This window comes from Aplidium turbinatum, chromosome 3 (assembly GCF_918807975.1).
Source record: "Aplidium turbinatum chromosome 3, kaAplTurb1.1, whole genome shotgun sequence".
Lineage (NCBI taxonomy): Eukaryota > Metazoa > Chordata > Ascidiacea > Aplousobranchia > Polyclinidae > Aplidium > Aplidium turbinatum.
Window position 1 is genome coordinate 41998625 of NC_137474.1, and position 17791 is coordinate 42016415.

A 17791-nucleotide genomic window follows, 5' to 3' on the forward strand; every position below is an offset into this window, starting at 1 on the left:
CCCTTCGATTTACCTATATTATAAATCTGGTCGATTTATCTATAAGTTGCGTCAAATTACCTAAGGTGCTAAGGAGCTCAGGAGCTCAGAATTACCTAAGGAGCTCAGAATTACCTAAGGAGCTCAGACGACGACGACCTAAGGTGCTTATGAATAATTTGATGTGTACCGGTACATATTATGCATAATTTGGCCAGACGTAGGATACTTTGACAGGACTTATTGGTAATTTGACAGAGTTATGGTGCTTATGGGTAATTTGTGGGCCATGTTTGTAACACTTGAGCTTGCAGCCTGCAGGCCTACCAGCCCCATAATCTGACCATGATCATCCTGTTTATTATATTTAGGTTAATAGCACCAGTGAAAGGTTGTTAATTACGCAATGGAAAAATTACGAAAGGTTTTAAATGGGCAAGAAGATGATGGCGGAGAGTATGGTCTTGTTGCCGCGGTGAGTGGTGTTTGAGGTGGGCTGTAGACTGTCATTGGTGTTGTCTTGTGTACATACTGTCACTGAAAAAAAGTGAATTGTCATGGTGGTGTAGCTTTAGAATTAGCTGTGTTTACGTGAAGAAGCCTTAAAGTTTTCCCATACTGAAATTCTGAACTCTTTTATGTTTGTTTGTTTTGGGTGGCAGCTGATTTTAGTGACATTTTGGTCTTTCCCTCCCATCCTTGTTTTGTGAACTAAGCTATTTGTTTGTGATTGTTGTTCAGTTTTTCGTCAACAAAACTCACTAAATTGAACTGTTTATTGATCTGCTATCATATAGTACGTATGCGATAGTTACAAAACATTGCTGTACAGAATTCTTATTTAATTTTAATTTAGGTTGCAATCAAACCAACTTCTTACAATTGCAGAATTAAAAGATAATTTATATATATAAATATCGTTCTTCTATGAATAATAATATGAATATTTACTTTTCGATATATGCTAATGTTACTCTGATTATTACAATTTTTTGAGTTAAGTGTTGTTGCAATGCTGTTTGTTTATTTTTGATGGATATGTGTGAAATGGCTGGTTTGATTGCTATGATTGACTTTTTGACAACCGATATTTTGATGTCCACAAAAGCCGGTATTGACAGGCAAAGAAAATCAATTGAATGAATTGCTTACAGCAGGTTTTGACACAATAGGGTTTCTTGCATAACTTCCTGGAAGTGATAGCTTTTTGTATTTAGTTGGATACAGTTATGCTGTCTTAGCTTCTTATTGGTAGGCTAGCATATCATTTTATGAGTATGACTGCTGCTCAGTTAGCTTTTTAAAACAGCAGCTTTTTATGCAGGAAAACATGTGAGAATGAGTTTGGGCTCAAAAATTAAGATATGGTTTGTGGTTATTTCAGGGTAGGTAAATACATCATTGATCTAACAGGGTAAATAATGTTTACCTGTTTTTGTTTTTCTTATTAACCTGTCAATTATCGTTTTTGATGCTATGTTTTGCTCAATTTTGCTTAAACAATACACACTCTCTACTAGTCTCTACATGTAAACTTTTTCAACACTTTTTGCATTAAAATGTTGTTTAAATGTATAGCTTGACTGCTTGACCATTTTTTCTTTTTAACGTTAGTAAGCTTTTCTACCATTTTTGTGTCAATTGAGGTTCTATGGGAAACAAGCTTGTCAGCATGATCGTCTGCAATATGTGCGTTTCACCACACACTGCCTGCAACACTGCACAAAGCTAGTAACTACTCTGAAAAATAACACTTGACATAAGAAATCATATTAAACTCTGTCAGTAACTTGCTGCTTGGCATATCATCTTTTCAGCACATTATATTATAACAAAAAGGTTTATTCCGTAACAGAACATTACTGTATTTGTAATAGCGTACAGTAAAAGGTGAAAGTTAAGCCTTTGAAAAAGCATTATATACTATTTTTAATCGCTTATACTGGGCAGTAACCATTGGTATTCAGTGAGAATCATGGATTCTTTGCGACGAGTGTTAAATGGCCGAGAAGATGATGAAGAATCCCAGTTTTTGGGAAATGGTGTAAGTTTGAAATTAGCACCACATTCCTTCATTTTCAGTTTGAAAACCATTAGATGTGTTTATTTTTTATGATTTGCATTTAGTTTTCTTGTGCTGTAAAAATTTCTTTTTAATCATGTCATGCATAGCAGTAAAAAATCCCTTCTTTGTAGCTTTTGACTGAAGAAAAATTTAGGCATATTCCATAATCAAGTTGCTTTTTTTTTGCATGAAATATGATGGTGTTTGGTTTACTGTATCAGTATAAAATTGTAAATGCTATTCAAAATATTATTGGACAACTTGCATGCCTTCACTGTAGGCCCGGTAGGGTGCTTGTCATAATTTTAAATAATTTTAAAGCACTTAACAAAACCAATATCAAAGTTTTTACCAAAGTACAGTGAATTTAGAGCATTACGCAAGAAATCTTATTTTCTTTCGCAAAAAAAATATCAGTTCAAAAGACATATATATGCCACCAGTATTTGTTGGAATCCTAGCTTGCTCTGTGGGGTGCAACAAACCAGCGTTCTTTACTTGTATATATAAGCAATGTTAAATTATTGAAAATGCTGTGATTTCTTTCATTTGTGTACTGTACTGTGCATGAAAAATCTTGTTGGGGTACACGTTTCTGCGATACTTTCTGGCCCACGAGCATTAGTTTGATATTAACATCTAAAGAATGCATATGCAGGGGCGCGGGTAGGGTTGTAAAGGGGTGGAAAGTTTCCGGGAATTTTGGAAACTTTTCGGGAATTTTGAAGGACCTGGAAATATTGGGAATATTGGGAATTTTCATTTGGCATTTATTATGTTTAAAACATTTGTTAAATATTTTATTCTGAAAATTCCCGGGAATTTTGTAACCCTAGGCACGGGAAGTAGGGGCACTCAAGGGGCTACAGCCCCCCCCTAGAGCAAATGCAGCCCCTCCTGGAATTTTCTATAATTGCTTCAGCTCCCCCTAGAAAATTCTGACAATTTAAGGTAGGCCTACATAACATATTTTCAGACATTTTTTCGAACAATAATTGCTACGATGAATCGAGTTCCTATTACATGTGGTCGCGCTATCATTCGCAATAAAGGGTCGTCAATCATAGGGACTAGGGCGCTATAGCCTACCTCGCAGTAGCGGTAGGCCTACTAGTAGCCACCCTCCCTACTAATACGGCGGTCCATCGTTTATTGGACATCATTCTGCAATATTTACATTTCATGCGTACTTCTGAACATTACAATAATATAATACATGATATTGCTTTGTCATGTCTGACCGACATGACAGAAGATACAAGTGCAATGAGAGGAGGCGCACGTGCAAACAATTTCGGCTTGGTAAAACAAGCACGCACGATGCGGTTTGATTTTGCGATTACCTGCAGGCAGCGGTGAAGTTTTTCAGCCTGCAGAAGCCGTTACAAGACAGCTCCAAAGCAAGAAGATTTTTGCTTCTTCAGCTTTGGAATCAATCACCATTCTTCGCGAACGGATCAAAAATCTCAGAAAAGATGAATCCGTTTCCAAGCTTATGGAATCAGCAAACGTCTTTGCTTCTGTCAATAATCTAAAGACGCCAAAGGATCCCCGAGTGAGCAAAACTCCAGCAAGATTTCGAAACACAGAGGAATCGGATGCTTTGTCGTCTGCGGGGGAAGAAGCGTGGAAACGGCAATACATCAAAGCCCTTAATTTGGTTCAAGCTGAGCTTGATTGAAGATTCGACCAAGCAAACCTGCTTACAGCAGCCAACAGAGAGAAGGCCCTTCTGAGCTGTGCAAACGGTGAGGAAAGATCTGAAATTGAGATCAGCTTACCCGATGCCATCAGAAAAGATCGCCTAAAAACGGAACTTACTTTGCTCAGCGATATTGTAAGTGGAAAAACCGCAAACTCCGTTCAAAAGGTTAAGAATTGAGATACTATAGCAACTAAACCCTCAAACACTAGATCTTTTCAAAAAAGCGCGAAAATTCGTGGTGCTCTTCCTTTGCTTCTCAGTTTCAGCTGCATCATCACAACTTTTTTTTTTCTGCTCTAAGACGCCTGAAAACGTGTTTGAGAAGCTTAATGACACAAAAAAGACTCACAGTAGGCTACTCAACTTGCGTTGATGCATGTCCACCAAACATTTTGGACACTGTCGATGTCAAAGAACTCATGACACAGTTCATAGAGAAAACACCTGAGCAAAAATCGTTCTTCGGAAGCGTGTGAGAGCGCATTTTCACAAAATGTCGTTTTTATATCACTTTCTAATTTGTTCGTTTTCATTTTAATTTCCTGAACAGCTTTTTGTTGTTTGCCGTTCTTCATTTGTTACAATTTACAATGTGTGTGTTTTAGCGTCGTTTTTTTAAAACAGGATGTGCCCGAATGCCCACTAGGCTACCAGTTTTAAATGTTCTCCCACATAAGTGGGTCTGGGGGGCGAAGCCCCCCAGAAGCTGATAACACTTCGACAGCTTCAGCCCCCCCTAGAAAAATATAGTTCCCGCGCCACTGTGCATATGCATATTAATTACAAGACCACATACAAACCACTGTTCCTAGAATTATAAAGAAAGGTTTAAAATCTAAACATTTTTCTGTTCTGCTGTATTATATTAGTGCAAAGCATGCCCAAAATTATGTTTATGTATTTTTAAAATAAAACAGAATTAGTTGTAATAATAATTAAGTAGTTGTGTAGTTATGGATTCACTGAGGAAAGTATTAAATGGCGAAGAACGTAACGATGAAGAAGCTCATATTTTAGGAATGAATGTAAGTTTCAATAAAAGCGTGTGGTGCTTCAAAATGGACATTTACTGATGAATCCTTCATTTTAATTTGATTTTTTTTTAACATTTTGTGTTGTCTTTAAATGCTTCCCCTCTGAGATAAAATTACATAACACTTTTTTTTTACAAAAGAATGTTTAGTCAATGTTTAATTTTGTGCTAATAACATTGCTTGTTGAGTTCATCCTAAGCATGCTTTCCAGCTTCAATTACCTTGGAGTTAATTATTAGTTAGCTTAACATGGTTCTATTAACCTGACTTCTTTCCTCTTCTGAGCTCTTAGTTTTTGTGAAACTAGGTACTCGGCACCTGTAATTAAACTTTTCTTCAATTTTAAGTCCACTTGGAAAAAAGGTACAGATGTAAAAATAAATTCAAATTTGTTAATTCAATAAGTTTTCCTGCTCATATAATTCTTGCAATCATAGTCGCCAAAGACAATGTCAGCATATGGCATAAACGGGTCTGCTACTATTCGGTGAGTCCGATTCGGTGAGAGCCTATTCGGTGATTTTTTTGAAAATGATGGGGTACCGTAGCCTAATTATAATTATCATTGCCGTTTTTACTTTGTTTTAACGTCGCTAAACGTTGAAATAAGACCCTAACCCCTTAACCCCTAACCCTATAACGGCAATGATAATTAGGCTACGGTACCCAACAATTTAAAAAAAAATCATCGAATAGGGCTCTCACCGAAAAAGGCTCTCACCGAATAGGGAACTCACCGAATCGGACTCACCGAAACGGGCTATTCCGAGCATAAACATCAGTATGCGGTATTTTTTTCTCCAAATGTCCACGTTCTGAATGAAAAGTTTGTTTCATGTGCTTGTTTGGCATGCTCAACTTAATGTTGTAAACATACACTCTTTTAGTTCTTATTCGCTAGTTTCTTGTGGTTGTTTGTTGGTGAATTGATTTTTTACTTGCTTTTATCACACGCTTTATTTGGGCATGTGCAGTCCTGTCGAAGTTTTATAATAAACTTTATCTGACTGTGCCATAAATAATTGATTCACTCACAGGGATCTGCTACTATTCGGTGAGTCCGATTCGGCAAGAGCCCTTTTCGGCAAGTTCTTTATTCGGCAATTTTTTGATTTTTTAAAAAAAAATTATTGGGTACCGTAGCCTAATTATTATTGCCGCTTTTACATCGTTTTAACATCGCTAAACATTGAAATAAGACCCTAACCCCCAAACCTCTAACCCCAATCTCTAACCCCAACCTCTAACCCCAACCCCTAAAACGGCAATGATATTTAGGCTATGGTATCCAATAATTTTAAAAAAAAATTCAAAAAATCGCCGAATAGGGAACTTGCCAAAAAGGGCTCTCGCCGAATCGGACTAGCCGAATTGGACTCGCCGAATCGGACTCGCCGAAACGGGCCATTCCGCACTCACAGAACTGTTATGGTTCTGGTTAATTCATCATGCTTTGCTGAAGTTTTAGTGATGTGCTTGATAATGCAACAATTTAGCACAAGTATGATAGTAGTACACTAGTAGAAAATAACCGTGTTGCCGAAGCAAACTGTAATTTTATTGCTGACACTTTTATATGCGCCCAAGTTTAACTTAAGACTGAGTTAACACTCACCTCTATGATGGAGTTGGTTGGTCGTGTTTGTGTCACTGTGCGTTTATTCATTTGTTATGTAGTTGTTGCAGTTTTACAGGAACTTGTAGTAAAATGGTTGAAATGACAAAATCAAACCAGCTTAGCTTTTGTGTCGCATTACTTTGATGGAGTCTTTACAGCTATTCAACCCTTCATTACAAAAGACGTTCTGAAATCTCCTCATTAAGACAGTAGTAGTTTCCCCAGACAGAAAAATTCGTCATTTTTACATTGATTCAACGTTTGCACACGTTGAATCGATATACTGTATTGCAAAAATGACGAATTTTGCTGTCTGGGATATTAGCTCTAATTAACGCCAGTATCTTCCGCGTGTACACAAGCATTGTATTCAGTATTCACTTATTCCTCTTCTTCAGGTCGGCGGAGGTGAGAGCATGTGTCCTTCCTTGAGCTGGGAGACAAGGATCAAAGGATTTGTGATTTGCTTCGTGTTTGGAATTATTTTATCTATTATCGTGAGTCACACTTTCCTATAAGCTTTCAATGCTGCTTTTGGCTCAGCTACAAATTAGGCGATGTTGTTTCAATGTTTGTTTTCCTTGATTTTAAGTCTATCAATACCTTCGCTTCATGATTGCTGTTGTAACAAGCACATTTTATGTTTTTGCAATTTTTTTCCCCTGTGGTAATACAGCACTGGTGTTACAATGCAATTATTCACCTGTAGATATTCAATGTAACCCAGTTCATCGCATCGGTGTTGCTTAATTTTATTAACTTTTTGCGCGTGGTTTCAACCGCGTAATATGTCTGGTTTGCAAATATTCAAATTTTTTTGTTCGTGTCAAAAATAACATATTCGCAACATTAGACAATAAATTAACCATTCCTGTGAGTGACCCAGCACATTCGAAGCACAAAATACTCCACTTCTTAGAATACAATGTCGATAGTTCCGCCAAGTCAAGGGTTTTCAAGCTTATTTGTACCGCCGCCCCTCAGAGCAATCAACGTAGCCTCACGACCCACGTAAAAACATTCAACAAAAGCATATTTAATGCAACATTTAACTAAGTTTGATTACTGCCGACATCCAGTTATGTCTCGTCTCACTGTTTTAATCCAAACTTCTGAACCCAAAAACGCCTTTTCGCGATGTTATTACTGCATTCATGACATCCCTCCGAATTATTATTTCCATTTTCTATCAAGCTTGGCTAGGTTATAGGAGAAAGAATAATGTGAATAAACTACACTTATGCATTTTCAGCGGTTAAATTTATTGTAACCTTTTATCAATTTTTTAAAATCAGCTTCAGTGTGAAAAGCACACACTGCAATAAGCACAGTACACACTGCAATATGCAACGTACAAGAACTAGGCTAGGTGAAAAATATTGAATACTTTCCTACTGTTAAAACCTTTGCGATGTCTGAATGCTTGAACAATAGAGTAATCTCAAGTCGATTACGAAAAAAACACAGTTTTTGATCTTTTCTGGCAAAAAATGATAATCATTGAAAACGATACACTGGATTTTCAAGCGTCTCGCGACCCCCAGGTTGGAAACCACTGCGCGAAGTAGTCACAGCTTGTATAGCTCTCGGTCTTGGGATCTTTAGTTAGCAAAACCTATTCAGAAGCATCCAGTATTTTGTATTCATTAACTTGGGTCCACGTCTTTTAGGCGCTGACAGTTAGGCGCTGGTCTAATAGGCGCGCACACTGTGGCGTCTGGATATTTAGGTGCGGAGCACTGTGGCGCCCGTTCATTTAGGTGCTATTCCTAGTAAAGTCTGTAGATTGTATCAGCTTAGCAGGTAGGGGCGTAGGACAATGCTTTTCACACAAAATAATATATTGAACAGGAAAAGATATTGTTTTGTTAATGCGTGTGCGTTGTTGGTCATGGCTTCAGTGAGTGAAGTTGCTTAATCCGCCAATGCTTTTTCACACAAAATGTTATATTCAACAGAAAAAATATATGGGTGAAGCTGCTTAAACCGGGAATGATTTTCACACAAATTGTTATATTGAAGAGAAAAATATGTCATGGCTTCAGTGAGTGAAGCTGCTTAAACCGGCAATGATTTTCACACAAAATGTTATATTGAACAGAAAAATATGTTACATATGGCTTCCGTGAGTGAAGCTGCTTAAAGCGGCAATGATTTTCACATAAAATGTTATATTGAACAGAAAAATATGTTGTTTTTTTAATGCGCGTGTTCAGCATTTATTTCTTGTTAGTCCAGGTTTGCGTCGGCGAAAGCTTTATCAATAAATTATTCAAGTTTCCGAACATGTATGAGTTCACTTTTAGTTAGGTCAAATAATAACTACACTAAACATCAGTAAAAAATGTACCGTAGCCTGTATTCAACCGGGCGGTAGGCTTAAGTGAAGAGTAACTTAGTTTTCCGTCAAAACTCCGACTAGGTTTAATAACGAGCAAAGTCCCACCATTATGCTTGCAACTTGTAGCCAAGGTGTAGCCTATATGCCCTGTAGAAATGTATTCATGTGAACAGTAGTAGAGCGTCTTACGCGTTCTCGTCACATGGCCAATCCATCCCGAACAGAAGTAATTGCGAAAGATAACAGATTAAGTAAAGTTCCATCTGGCTGCAACTTGTGTTCAGGATGCATTGCAAATGTCCTGTAAAAATGTGCTAATATCAAGAGTAGTAGAGCGTTTTCACGCACCTCAACTCCACACGATCTATCTGTCTCAAGTAGAAGTAATTATTAAAGGTAACAGATTGCACAAAGCTGCGCCTTTAAACCGGCAAGTTCTACTCCAGAAGTACATGTCCTGTGGAGATCAGGTGGTCTACTGGTCTAATTGCCCTGCATATAAGCCGATGTTGGATCTGAGCACTTCATTTGCACCGAAAAGTTTGCCACATCACAAAGCAAAGTTTGATATGGCAGCTTCGACTATTTCAACTTCACGTAATCGTGAAAAAATTGCTGCTGATGGCTTCATGTATACGTTGCAGTGTTTGATTGCGCATTTTTCGTATTTATTAATTGTTTAATAAAAATCTTCATCCTTCCACCTCGTGTAGCCTACCTTCTCAAACAAAAGAGCTTGCTGTGGGTTCTTTGCTGTAGCCTAGGCTACTTGCAAAGTCAGGCACTGCACACAAAAATTTTAACCACCCGCTTCAATATAGGCTAAGGTATGATTTTTTTACTGATGTTTAGTGTAGTTATTATTTGATTTAACTCTTTCGCAACCACCGAGGTCAAGACGTTTAATCTAAATAACCAGACATTTTTCACACAAATCTGTTGTATTTACGCCTAAAAACATCTCATGTGATCGACGTAGACGCACAATCTTGACATCAAATGAAAGCATACATCTTCAGCTATCTGAAGATGCAAAGCTTTGCAATAAAATTTAAAACATTCAATGTACAACTGGCAACTTTCTATACGGTGTTTTTTCTAATTTCTAAAAAAATTAAAAGTTGGCAGAAAAGTGTACTTCATTATAATCTTTACTACCCATTACCCAAGCATGATAAAATAATTTGAAAATATATGTAGTTTAATCGAATGCCAAAACAATTCTGCACATGAGAAAAATTTTACTTCGTTTTTGCGCGCAATGCTTTAGGAGGTACAGCAGAATGATTATGGAGAAAATTTGGAAAATTTTAAGCAAAAAGTTTACGTAATTTAGCCTACAGTCTTTTTGTTCGAGAAACATTTTGTGTGAAAAGCATTGCCGGTTTAAGCAGCTTCACTCACGGAAGCCATGATATAATTTTCTGGCAAGCTGCCATGCTGATACAATCTACATACTTTACTAGGAATAGCACCTAAATGACCGGGCGCCACAGTGCTCCGCACCTAAATATCCAGACGCCACAGTGTGCGCGCCTATTAGACCAGCGCCTAACTGTCAGCGCCTAAAAGACTTGCTCCCATTAACTTTGCTTAGTGTTCCCAATGCATTGCTACTGATTTTAAACTTTCCTTTATTTCCAACAGGGAACTATATTGCTTTTCTTTTTAAACTACGTTGGATTTGCCGTCCTATATACCGCCGGCACCTGCACTGCACTTGGGAGCACACTTTTTCTCCGTGGACCTATGAATCAGTTAAAAGGCATGTTCAAAGAAACTCGGATATTTGCTACCATCACTTTGCTGGTGAGTTCCTGGTTGGCTGATATGTTGTAAATTTTGTGAATAACTAGATCCAAAATGGACACGTCACACAGTCTTATTCTGTACTCATATGTTTGTGGTGTTGCCATATGAGATATGGTGTTGTTTTTATAATGATATTTGTTGTTCTTATAACGATATGGTGTACCGGTAATACAAATTTTTACAATTCATTTTCCACATTTCAAGATTTTGCTATTTTCGCTTCAACCTCTGGTAACTAGTATGCCTCTAGACATGACTGACAAAACTGGACCTGCAAACAGTCAATAAACTTGGATTGGACTACTGTTGCTGGCTAAGCCTTGGCATTGGCAGAAGAAGAAGTTCTTTTATTTTGCATCATCAGCACATGCGAAAAAAAAAACAATACAAGATTACAATGTGAGCTAGGTTGTTTGCTTGCAAACACATAAAACCAAACAACAACAGGGCATTTAGCGTAATGTACAAAAACAAACTGGAAATGGCAGACATTTGCGGTTAAACAGCATGTTAGCTATTGTCCTGTATCTGAACTTCGCACTTGTGAAGTTTTTTAATCAGATTTGGTTTTGGTTGTTGTAGTTTTTCAGAGGATGCAAATAGCCTACATGAATTGTGATAGCGTTGAAGTAAGCTGAATATTTTTTAAATCTAAACAATGGGAAGAAATCGCATAGCAAACCTGTTAAAGGCAAACCTAAGCCGTTTTATTTAATCTTGTTTTTTACTTTCAGGCTATGATGGTTCTTACCATATGCGCCGCCGTTTGGGTGAGTTGTGTGGTTTAATTGAACAGTTACTCGGGATAGTCTACTGGTTTAGCTGCGATATCACTTGGAATAATACAAAATAGAATTGAATTAGGGGTTGTTTTTTTGTTTTTTCGACAAATGTGAGTTGAGTTGACAATCTTTTATTCAAACTTCCACCAAACGAAGTACAAGATTGGTTGATTGGTTTGCTGTATGTTGTTGCGAGTATAATAACACGAGGTTAAAAAACTGGTTGAAGAATATGCATTACTAGATTTGTTTTCACGTTGTTTTAATGTTGGTGGTGTACCATAAAAAACTTTCCAGTGTCACATATTGATAAGAAAATAATAATTTTACTGAATTTAGACCTTCTGCCTTTGTAAATAATTAGTTAATCGGAAATGATTCTTAGTTGTATTGCGAAAAAATGCAGTCCAGTATAAAAACAAGATTACCTTCCAACATCTATCACATTACTTCACAATGTAGATATTAACGACCTGTTTTTGCCTGATGCTGCAAGTTCGCTGGGGCAATAGCGAATTGCACTTAGTTTTCGGAACACAGCTCCCTAGTCATATTCTAGAACGAATTCACATGTTCCCTCTGGCCACATGACTAGTAGGGTGTTACATTTTTTCAAACCTACTACAATATAGTGTTTGTTTGGTGGGAAATGCACTCAAACAAACTATGTCAAAATATTTTTCACTTAAAATAATATTTTGAGGTTCCACACTTGCGTTAACGATTCACCCGATATTGGCGATTTTATCATATGAACAACACAGTAACAGTATGAGTAATGTTATCGAATCTGTCCTGGTAAGAAACATAGACATGGGCTAATACATGCAAAGACGTCGGCAGAATTTTTTTTAAGGGGGGGGGGGGCGTTTTTTGTAATTTTGACATTTTTTAGGGGGGCGCCACTTATGTAATCTACATAAGTAGAATTACTTTCATTACTTTACACCTCTGGTCATGGCTAAGTGGAAAATTTGGGGCATTTCTTATTGAAATAGTACGTTTCACAATCATATTGATTATTCTAGGGGGGGCCAAGACCCCCCCCTTGCCCAATGCCCACGTCCTATCAACGCCCTTGAATACATGCACTGTATTACTAAATAATATCAAACTCTCATCTTCTACAATTCACTAGTGTATCTGTATATTTTAAATATACGAAATATTACAAAAAAATCAAGTGTCCTACAGATATTCGAGACTGGTGGTCATGCAAGTAACATATCCTCTGATCGCTGTATCAATCTTTTTCAGTTTTTCGTCACTCATGTCATCATCGCTATCCTTGATTTTCTTTTCCTCTAAGGATTTCTTAACATTCCCAATCAGTCTTTCATTTGGCATTTGGTTATTTTTGAAACTTTGCCATATTCCTCCGTCACCCAATGAAATACAAGGAGAACATTTACTGGTGATATCAAAGAAAGCTTTGAGGGGTCTAGCTGACCATTCTCTTGCCAGAAGCATTAAGGCTGGTCCTTCAACCGCACTGGGTCTTTTAAAAATGGAACAAAACATTAGAGTGTAGACATCAACAATAAATTGGGAAATTTGGTTCAGAACAACATGTTGTGAGGAATTCAACTGAAATGGACAAAATGATAAAATGCGCAAATACCCATTTGCAGTTGTTAGCCATCTTGCATGTCCCACTGTCTCCTGCTTGTAAAATAAATATTTTTGGAAAGAACTTGGAACTTGTCTGAATGTATTGCAAGCCAATGCTAGTAAAACTGCTTGATCATCTCGAATTGATTTCTTGCAAGCAGGTTTAGTGGACTCAGCTTCCAAAAAGTCAGATAAAATCTGTTGACTTTTTGTAGTTGGTTTTAAATTAGGGGTGGTCAAATTATTAGCCAGAAGATAATGTTTTGAAATCTTCGAAATAAAGTTAAAAACCGATCCATGCTGCAATAACTCCGGTGATGTTGTATCGCCATCAAGAGCTTTAATAACATCTCCCAAATACAATTCGACTATGTGAAATAAGCATTCCTATAACAGCACATCATGCTCATACTCTTTATTAACATGCTGTGAAATTCTTGCACAAATTCCACGCCTGTGTCCTGTGTTAAGAGATGTTGTATCTGTCATAACACATAGAATCTTCTTGAAAAAGCTGGGTTGGATCAACTCCTTTATTGCCAAAAAGCAAGCTTCCCCGGTAACGCTCTCATTTCTTCTAAAAGTTTTAAGAGCTATGAAGATTTCTTCATCAGTGAAATTGGCCAAACATACAAGTCTTTCTCTGTTGAATATTCGCTTTCCCTCAAAGCATAGCTGATAGTATACAGCATTAATCATTTTTTCTTCTACTTCACCAAGCAACGTGTTCCTCAGTGCCAACTTATGCCGATAAACTGTAACATGGGATCGTTTTGCTTCTGGATGTCCAGATATTTCAGCAGCTGAGTTCAATAGTGATGATGATAAACGATTTGAAGCCAGTTTTTTATCCGCCATAATACAGTTATCTGTGCTAACAACACTTAACCTTTTTGTACGATTAGATGGCCCAGCCTCATCTTCTTCAACTTGGATTTGTGCACTTTCCATTTCATAATTATCATCACTACCCATTAGACTCGGTTTCATCAATTGCTGAACTGCTTCCCTGTATTGATTGTCCATAAAGAACTCTACATGGTTCTGGTGTATGGTTTCTACAGCTGTATTTGCTAATTCTTCTCATATTTGCTTCAGTTTCCTGAATATCTAAACCACCAATCACTTGTATTCTCCTATTTCTCAGGTCAGTTAAAAACCCTGGTTCTAGCACTGGAATGCGCCTTTCAAAATCACATTTGCATACTGTTTTCTTGTGCCATTGCTGCTCAACTGTTATTTTGCACTTACAGGAACTCACATCAAATAAGTTCTCAAGTTTACTCTGAAATGCAGCTACTTTCATTAAATATGCTGGGGAGTTTAGATGAGATAATGGCTTAGCTTGAAGTTTTTTCACCTGATCAAAAAGTTCTTTCGTCATTTGAGTTACACGATCAATGTTAACATGTGGCAGACCAGCTTTTCCCCACAACTGAATGATATTTTGTACTAACAATGTCTTTACTTCAACAAATGTAGGAATTTTTTCAGTATTTTGATCAAGCATTATTTCATTTCTTAACCAAAAGAAAGCTCTTGCTACATCACCATTAGTAGGAAGTTGAAGCTGCGGTAACTCAGTTGGATAACCAATGCAATCCAAGATTTTAGTCCGATTTCTAGTGACGCGTGAAGATATCATTTCATATTCTAGGTTGCCAGATAAGTACACAACAACTTGATTTTATAAACTATTGTTTTTAGAGCCCATTTGCTAAAAAAAAGTTAATACACATGAATAAATCCAAGAAATAGCAGGCATAAAAATCCTGCATTTTTTTGAATTTTTTAGATTTTATCCAATATTACCCATAGAGCGTGGAACCTCAAAATATAAATATTTTTAATTTATTTTTTGTGCTGACTAGTTTTTGTGCAAAAACCCATCAAATAAATGATATATTGAACGATTTTGCCCTGGGTTGTACAAAAATGTAACACCCTAATGACTAGGGACCTGTGTTCCGAAAGCTAGTGCTATTCGCTAGGCTATTACCCCAGCGAACTCGCAGCATCAGGCTTAAACTGGTTGTTAGTATCTACATTGTGAAATGTAAAGTAAGCAACGATAATGCTGCTAAAAGCGAAACTCAATTTATTGCATATATCACCTTGTTTTCCAGTGGGTCATCCCGGGTCTGGCGCTTTTGTTTTGCATCCTTCAGTTCCTGGCCTTCACTTGGTATTCTATCTCCTACATTCCCTTCGCTCGCGATGCGGTGACGAAATGCTTTGGAGCTTGTCTGTCATAATGGGCTGGCGATCTCTCAGCTCAGACTTGTTGTTGAGGACTGTTCAAATTTCATGTGACGCACCAGGTTGACTGTCTGAATCGTGTCATTGTAAGAACGACATATTTTGCTTCATAAATGGAGCAAACTGCATTACGGTATCACATTATTATGATGTTTCGAACAGTTTTTTTTACTTCAAAATTAGAATTGTGGATGCTGTTTGTATAGCAGTCTCCTGGATGATAATCTTAGAATTTTCGCTGTGGATTTTCATTTGCATAAAGTTTAGCTTCGGTCCTCCGTTATGTTTTCTTCGATGCTTTTGTAGATATGACAAATGAGTTGCTTCGTGTACGTTTCAGGCCTCTAATTTGTGCAGAGAGTAGAGAAACAACTCGTTTTTATTTCAACGTTTGTCATTAATCTTTCTATGTCATCTCAAAAATTGCATTATGACGTTTTAATTTTGTCGTAAGCATGCTCGTGGGGATTACAGTACCAGCTACAATGTACGATATACTGTATATACGTTCCAACGAGCAAGGAAAAACCCTGCAAGATTTAAGACGCACACGTATTAAAGCGTGAGGCCACAAAAGCCAAACGACTTAATGTTACTGATCTTGTCAAGCGATGAACTATTAATGTCTAGAAACGTTGAAACGAGGTTGTAGTATGTGTGAAGTATGTTGAGCGAAGACCATTCAATGTGTTAAAGTAGCTTCAGTGTTTTCAATCTTGATCTGTTTTGGAATTGCAACAGTTAAACAAATCCTAGTCTCAAATTAACCAGCTTTTAATTTGTAGTGTTTTTTTTTTATAACTGTTTTGAATTTATAATACAGATCAAATTATTTTTCATCTGGTCTATAAAATCAACGATGTTGACTTTTCGTTTGTTTGACTAAGTCATATAATATGTTCACCATTATACTGCTCTAGTGAAAATAGATTGGTTTTAATTTCATGGCATATAACCGAATTGTTTACATCAAGCATCGTAGGTTTGACACCTGGCCGAAGATCCGACCCAGACAACAAAATCCGTCATTTTTTTTCATTGATTCAACGTTGAATTAATGAAAAAATGACGAATTTTGCTGTCGGTACGTACGGTATTTTTATTTCGAGATTTACCATCAGTTTTTTGTTGCTTGAAGTTCTGAAAAAGTGTCTTTTTTACTTACCCTGTGTTGTGTGCAATTTGATCACAGTGGCTTAACTAAATATCTCGGCTGCGACTTTGGCCACTTACAAGGTTTGTTTTTGAGTAATTGGAAGCACAAAATTATGTCAGTTTTAAAAATTATCATCATAGTGATAGTTTAACAAATACAGTGAGTAGTATTTTTTATTTGACCTCTTGAAAATAAACCATACCCACTACCCAGGCAGCAAATTAGTCGTTTTTACACGTCTGCAGACGTTGAATCAATGCAAAAGACTGATTTGCCAGCTTGGTAATACCCTTGCTCTTCACTTTTTGCACCACCGGACTTTTTATCATGTCAATTTAGAACGCGTCTTTACCATTATCTGAGTTGCCTTGTTATTATTGCTACGATGCATCAAAACTAATTTACCTTGTTCTGAACTATTGTGAGTTTTGTAAACTGTAAAGTACTAACCTAAAATAATTGAATTCTCTACTTTTTCTGTCCTTTTCAGAACGATGCTTATTTTTTCTGTTCTATTTGAGAGAAACGCAGCTGTTCTCTTGTACTTTGGTCCTTTAGCTTCAAGTACAATCCCTCACCTCAAGAGGATTAGAAACAAAGTGACGAGATAGGCGAACTGACGAATTATGCTTATAATTATTTTTAGCGTAACTCCTGGCCATGTAGCCTACCTACCAAGTAGTTTATTGTACGTTGCAACGCTTCGTAGGCTATTTTTGATAGATACTGTTGTTCAAGGATTGGTGAAGTAGCGACGTGAATTGGCTACAATTAGACATGCATAACTACGACCCTCAGCCGTTCATTTTACACTGTAGACGTTGAATCAATGCAAAAATATGAATTTTCTACCGGGAAAATGAGTTTGTGATCTGGCATGATCAGAAGATAACATTGTTTCACAGATCTATTTTCCTAACCAGCAAAAATATTAATATTTCAACGATGCCAAACGTAATAAATGCCTCCACTCACATATTCAGTGTGCCCGCAGTTGGTTGATGGCAATAGCATAAAGTATTTGATTCATCGGAAGTCGATATTAAATGATGGGAAATAGTGCATCGTGATAAATGTCAACCAGACAATAACAAACCAAGGCGACGGAAAGACTTTTTCCTGTTCTCCTCGTTTAACTTCATGCACAACATTAGTCGTGAAAAGTTGAAGTACTTGATTATTATTAGACCAAATCGTCTAAGATTGTTTCTAAAGACTTATTACTCAAATGATTGTTTAATGCGCCATTTGTTCTACTGATGTGCATTAAACCTTACCATGGATGATACCGGCTGCGAATTTGGTCATGACAAGGTGGCAGAAAATTGTATCTTTCTGAAGATAGCAATGTAGAGGACGTTAACACGGATTTAAGAATTGCTCAGGTTTCTTGTCTGCGATAAATCTCTGCTTTCTAGGTGCAACCAAG

The 17791-nt window shown here is 37.0% G+C and overlaps 1 protein-coding gene across 3 annotated transcripts; it reads left to right on the forward strand.

Moving 5' to 3' along the window:
• The first annotated feature begins 353 nt into the window (after window positions 1-353).
• Window positions 354-16570, forward strand: LOC145767339 (vesicle transport protein SFT2B-like). Of its 3 annotated transcripts, none has more exons than XM_082579142.1 (5): window positions 354-454; window positions 6800-6898; window positions 10390-10551; window positions 11289-11324; window positions 15074-16570. In XM_082579142.1, the coding sequence occupies exons 1-5, from the start codon at window positions 386-388 to the stop codon at window positions 15200-15202; spliced, it is 495 nt and encodes a 164-aa protein (XP_082435268.1). In that variant the 5' UTR covers window positions 354-385; the 3' UTR covers window positions 15203-16570. The 3 variants fall into 3 exon arrangements, with proteins under 3 accessions (XP_082435268.1, XP_082435267.1, XP_082435266.1); XM_082579141.1 differs by lacking the exon at window positions 354-454 and adding an exon at window positions 1654-2023; XM_082579140.1 differs by lacking the exon at window positions 354-454 and adding an exon at window positions 4665-4774.
• Window positions 16571-17791: the final 1221 nt, after the last annotated feature.

Bases quoted from the DNA above. Each gene is read 5' to 3' on its own strand.
- LOC145767339 (XM_082579140.1), top strand. From the start codon at position 4,703: ATGGATTCACTGAGGAAAGTATTAAATGGCGAAGAACGTAACGATGAA. The intron at 6,899-10,389 runs GTGAGTCACACT...TATTTCCAACAG, and splicing joins GAATTATTTTATCTATTATC to GGAACTATATTGCTTTTCTT. The intron at 10,552-11,288 runs GTGAGTTCCTGG...TTTTACTTTCAG, and splicing joins TTGCTACCATCACTTTGCTG to GCTATGATGGTTCTTACCAT.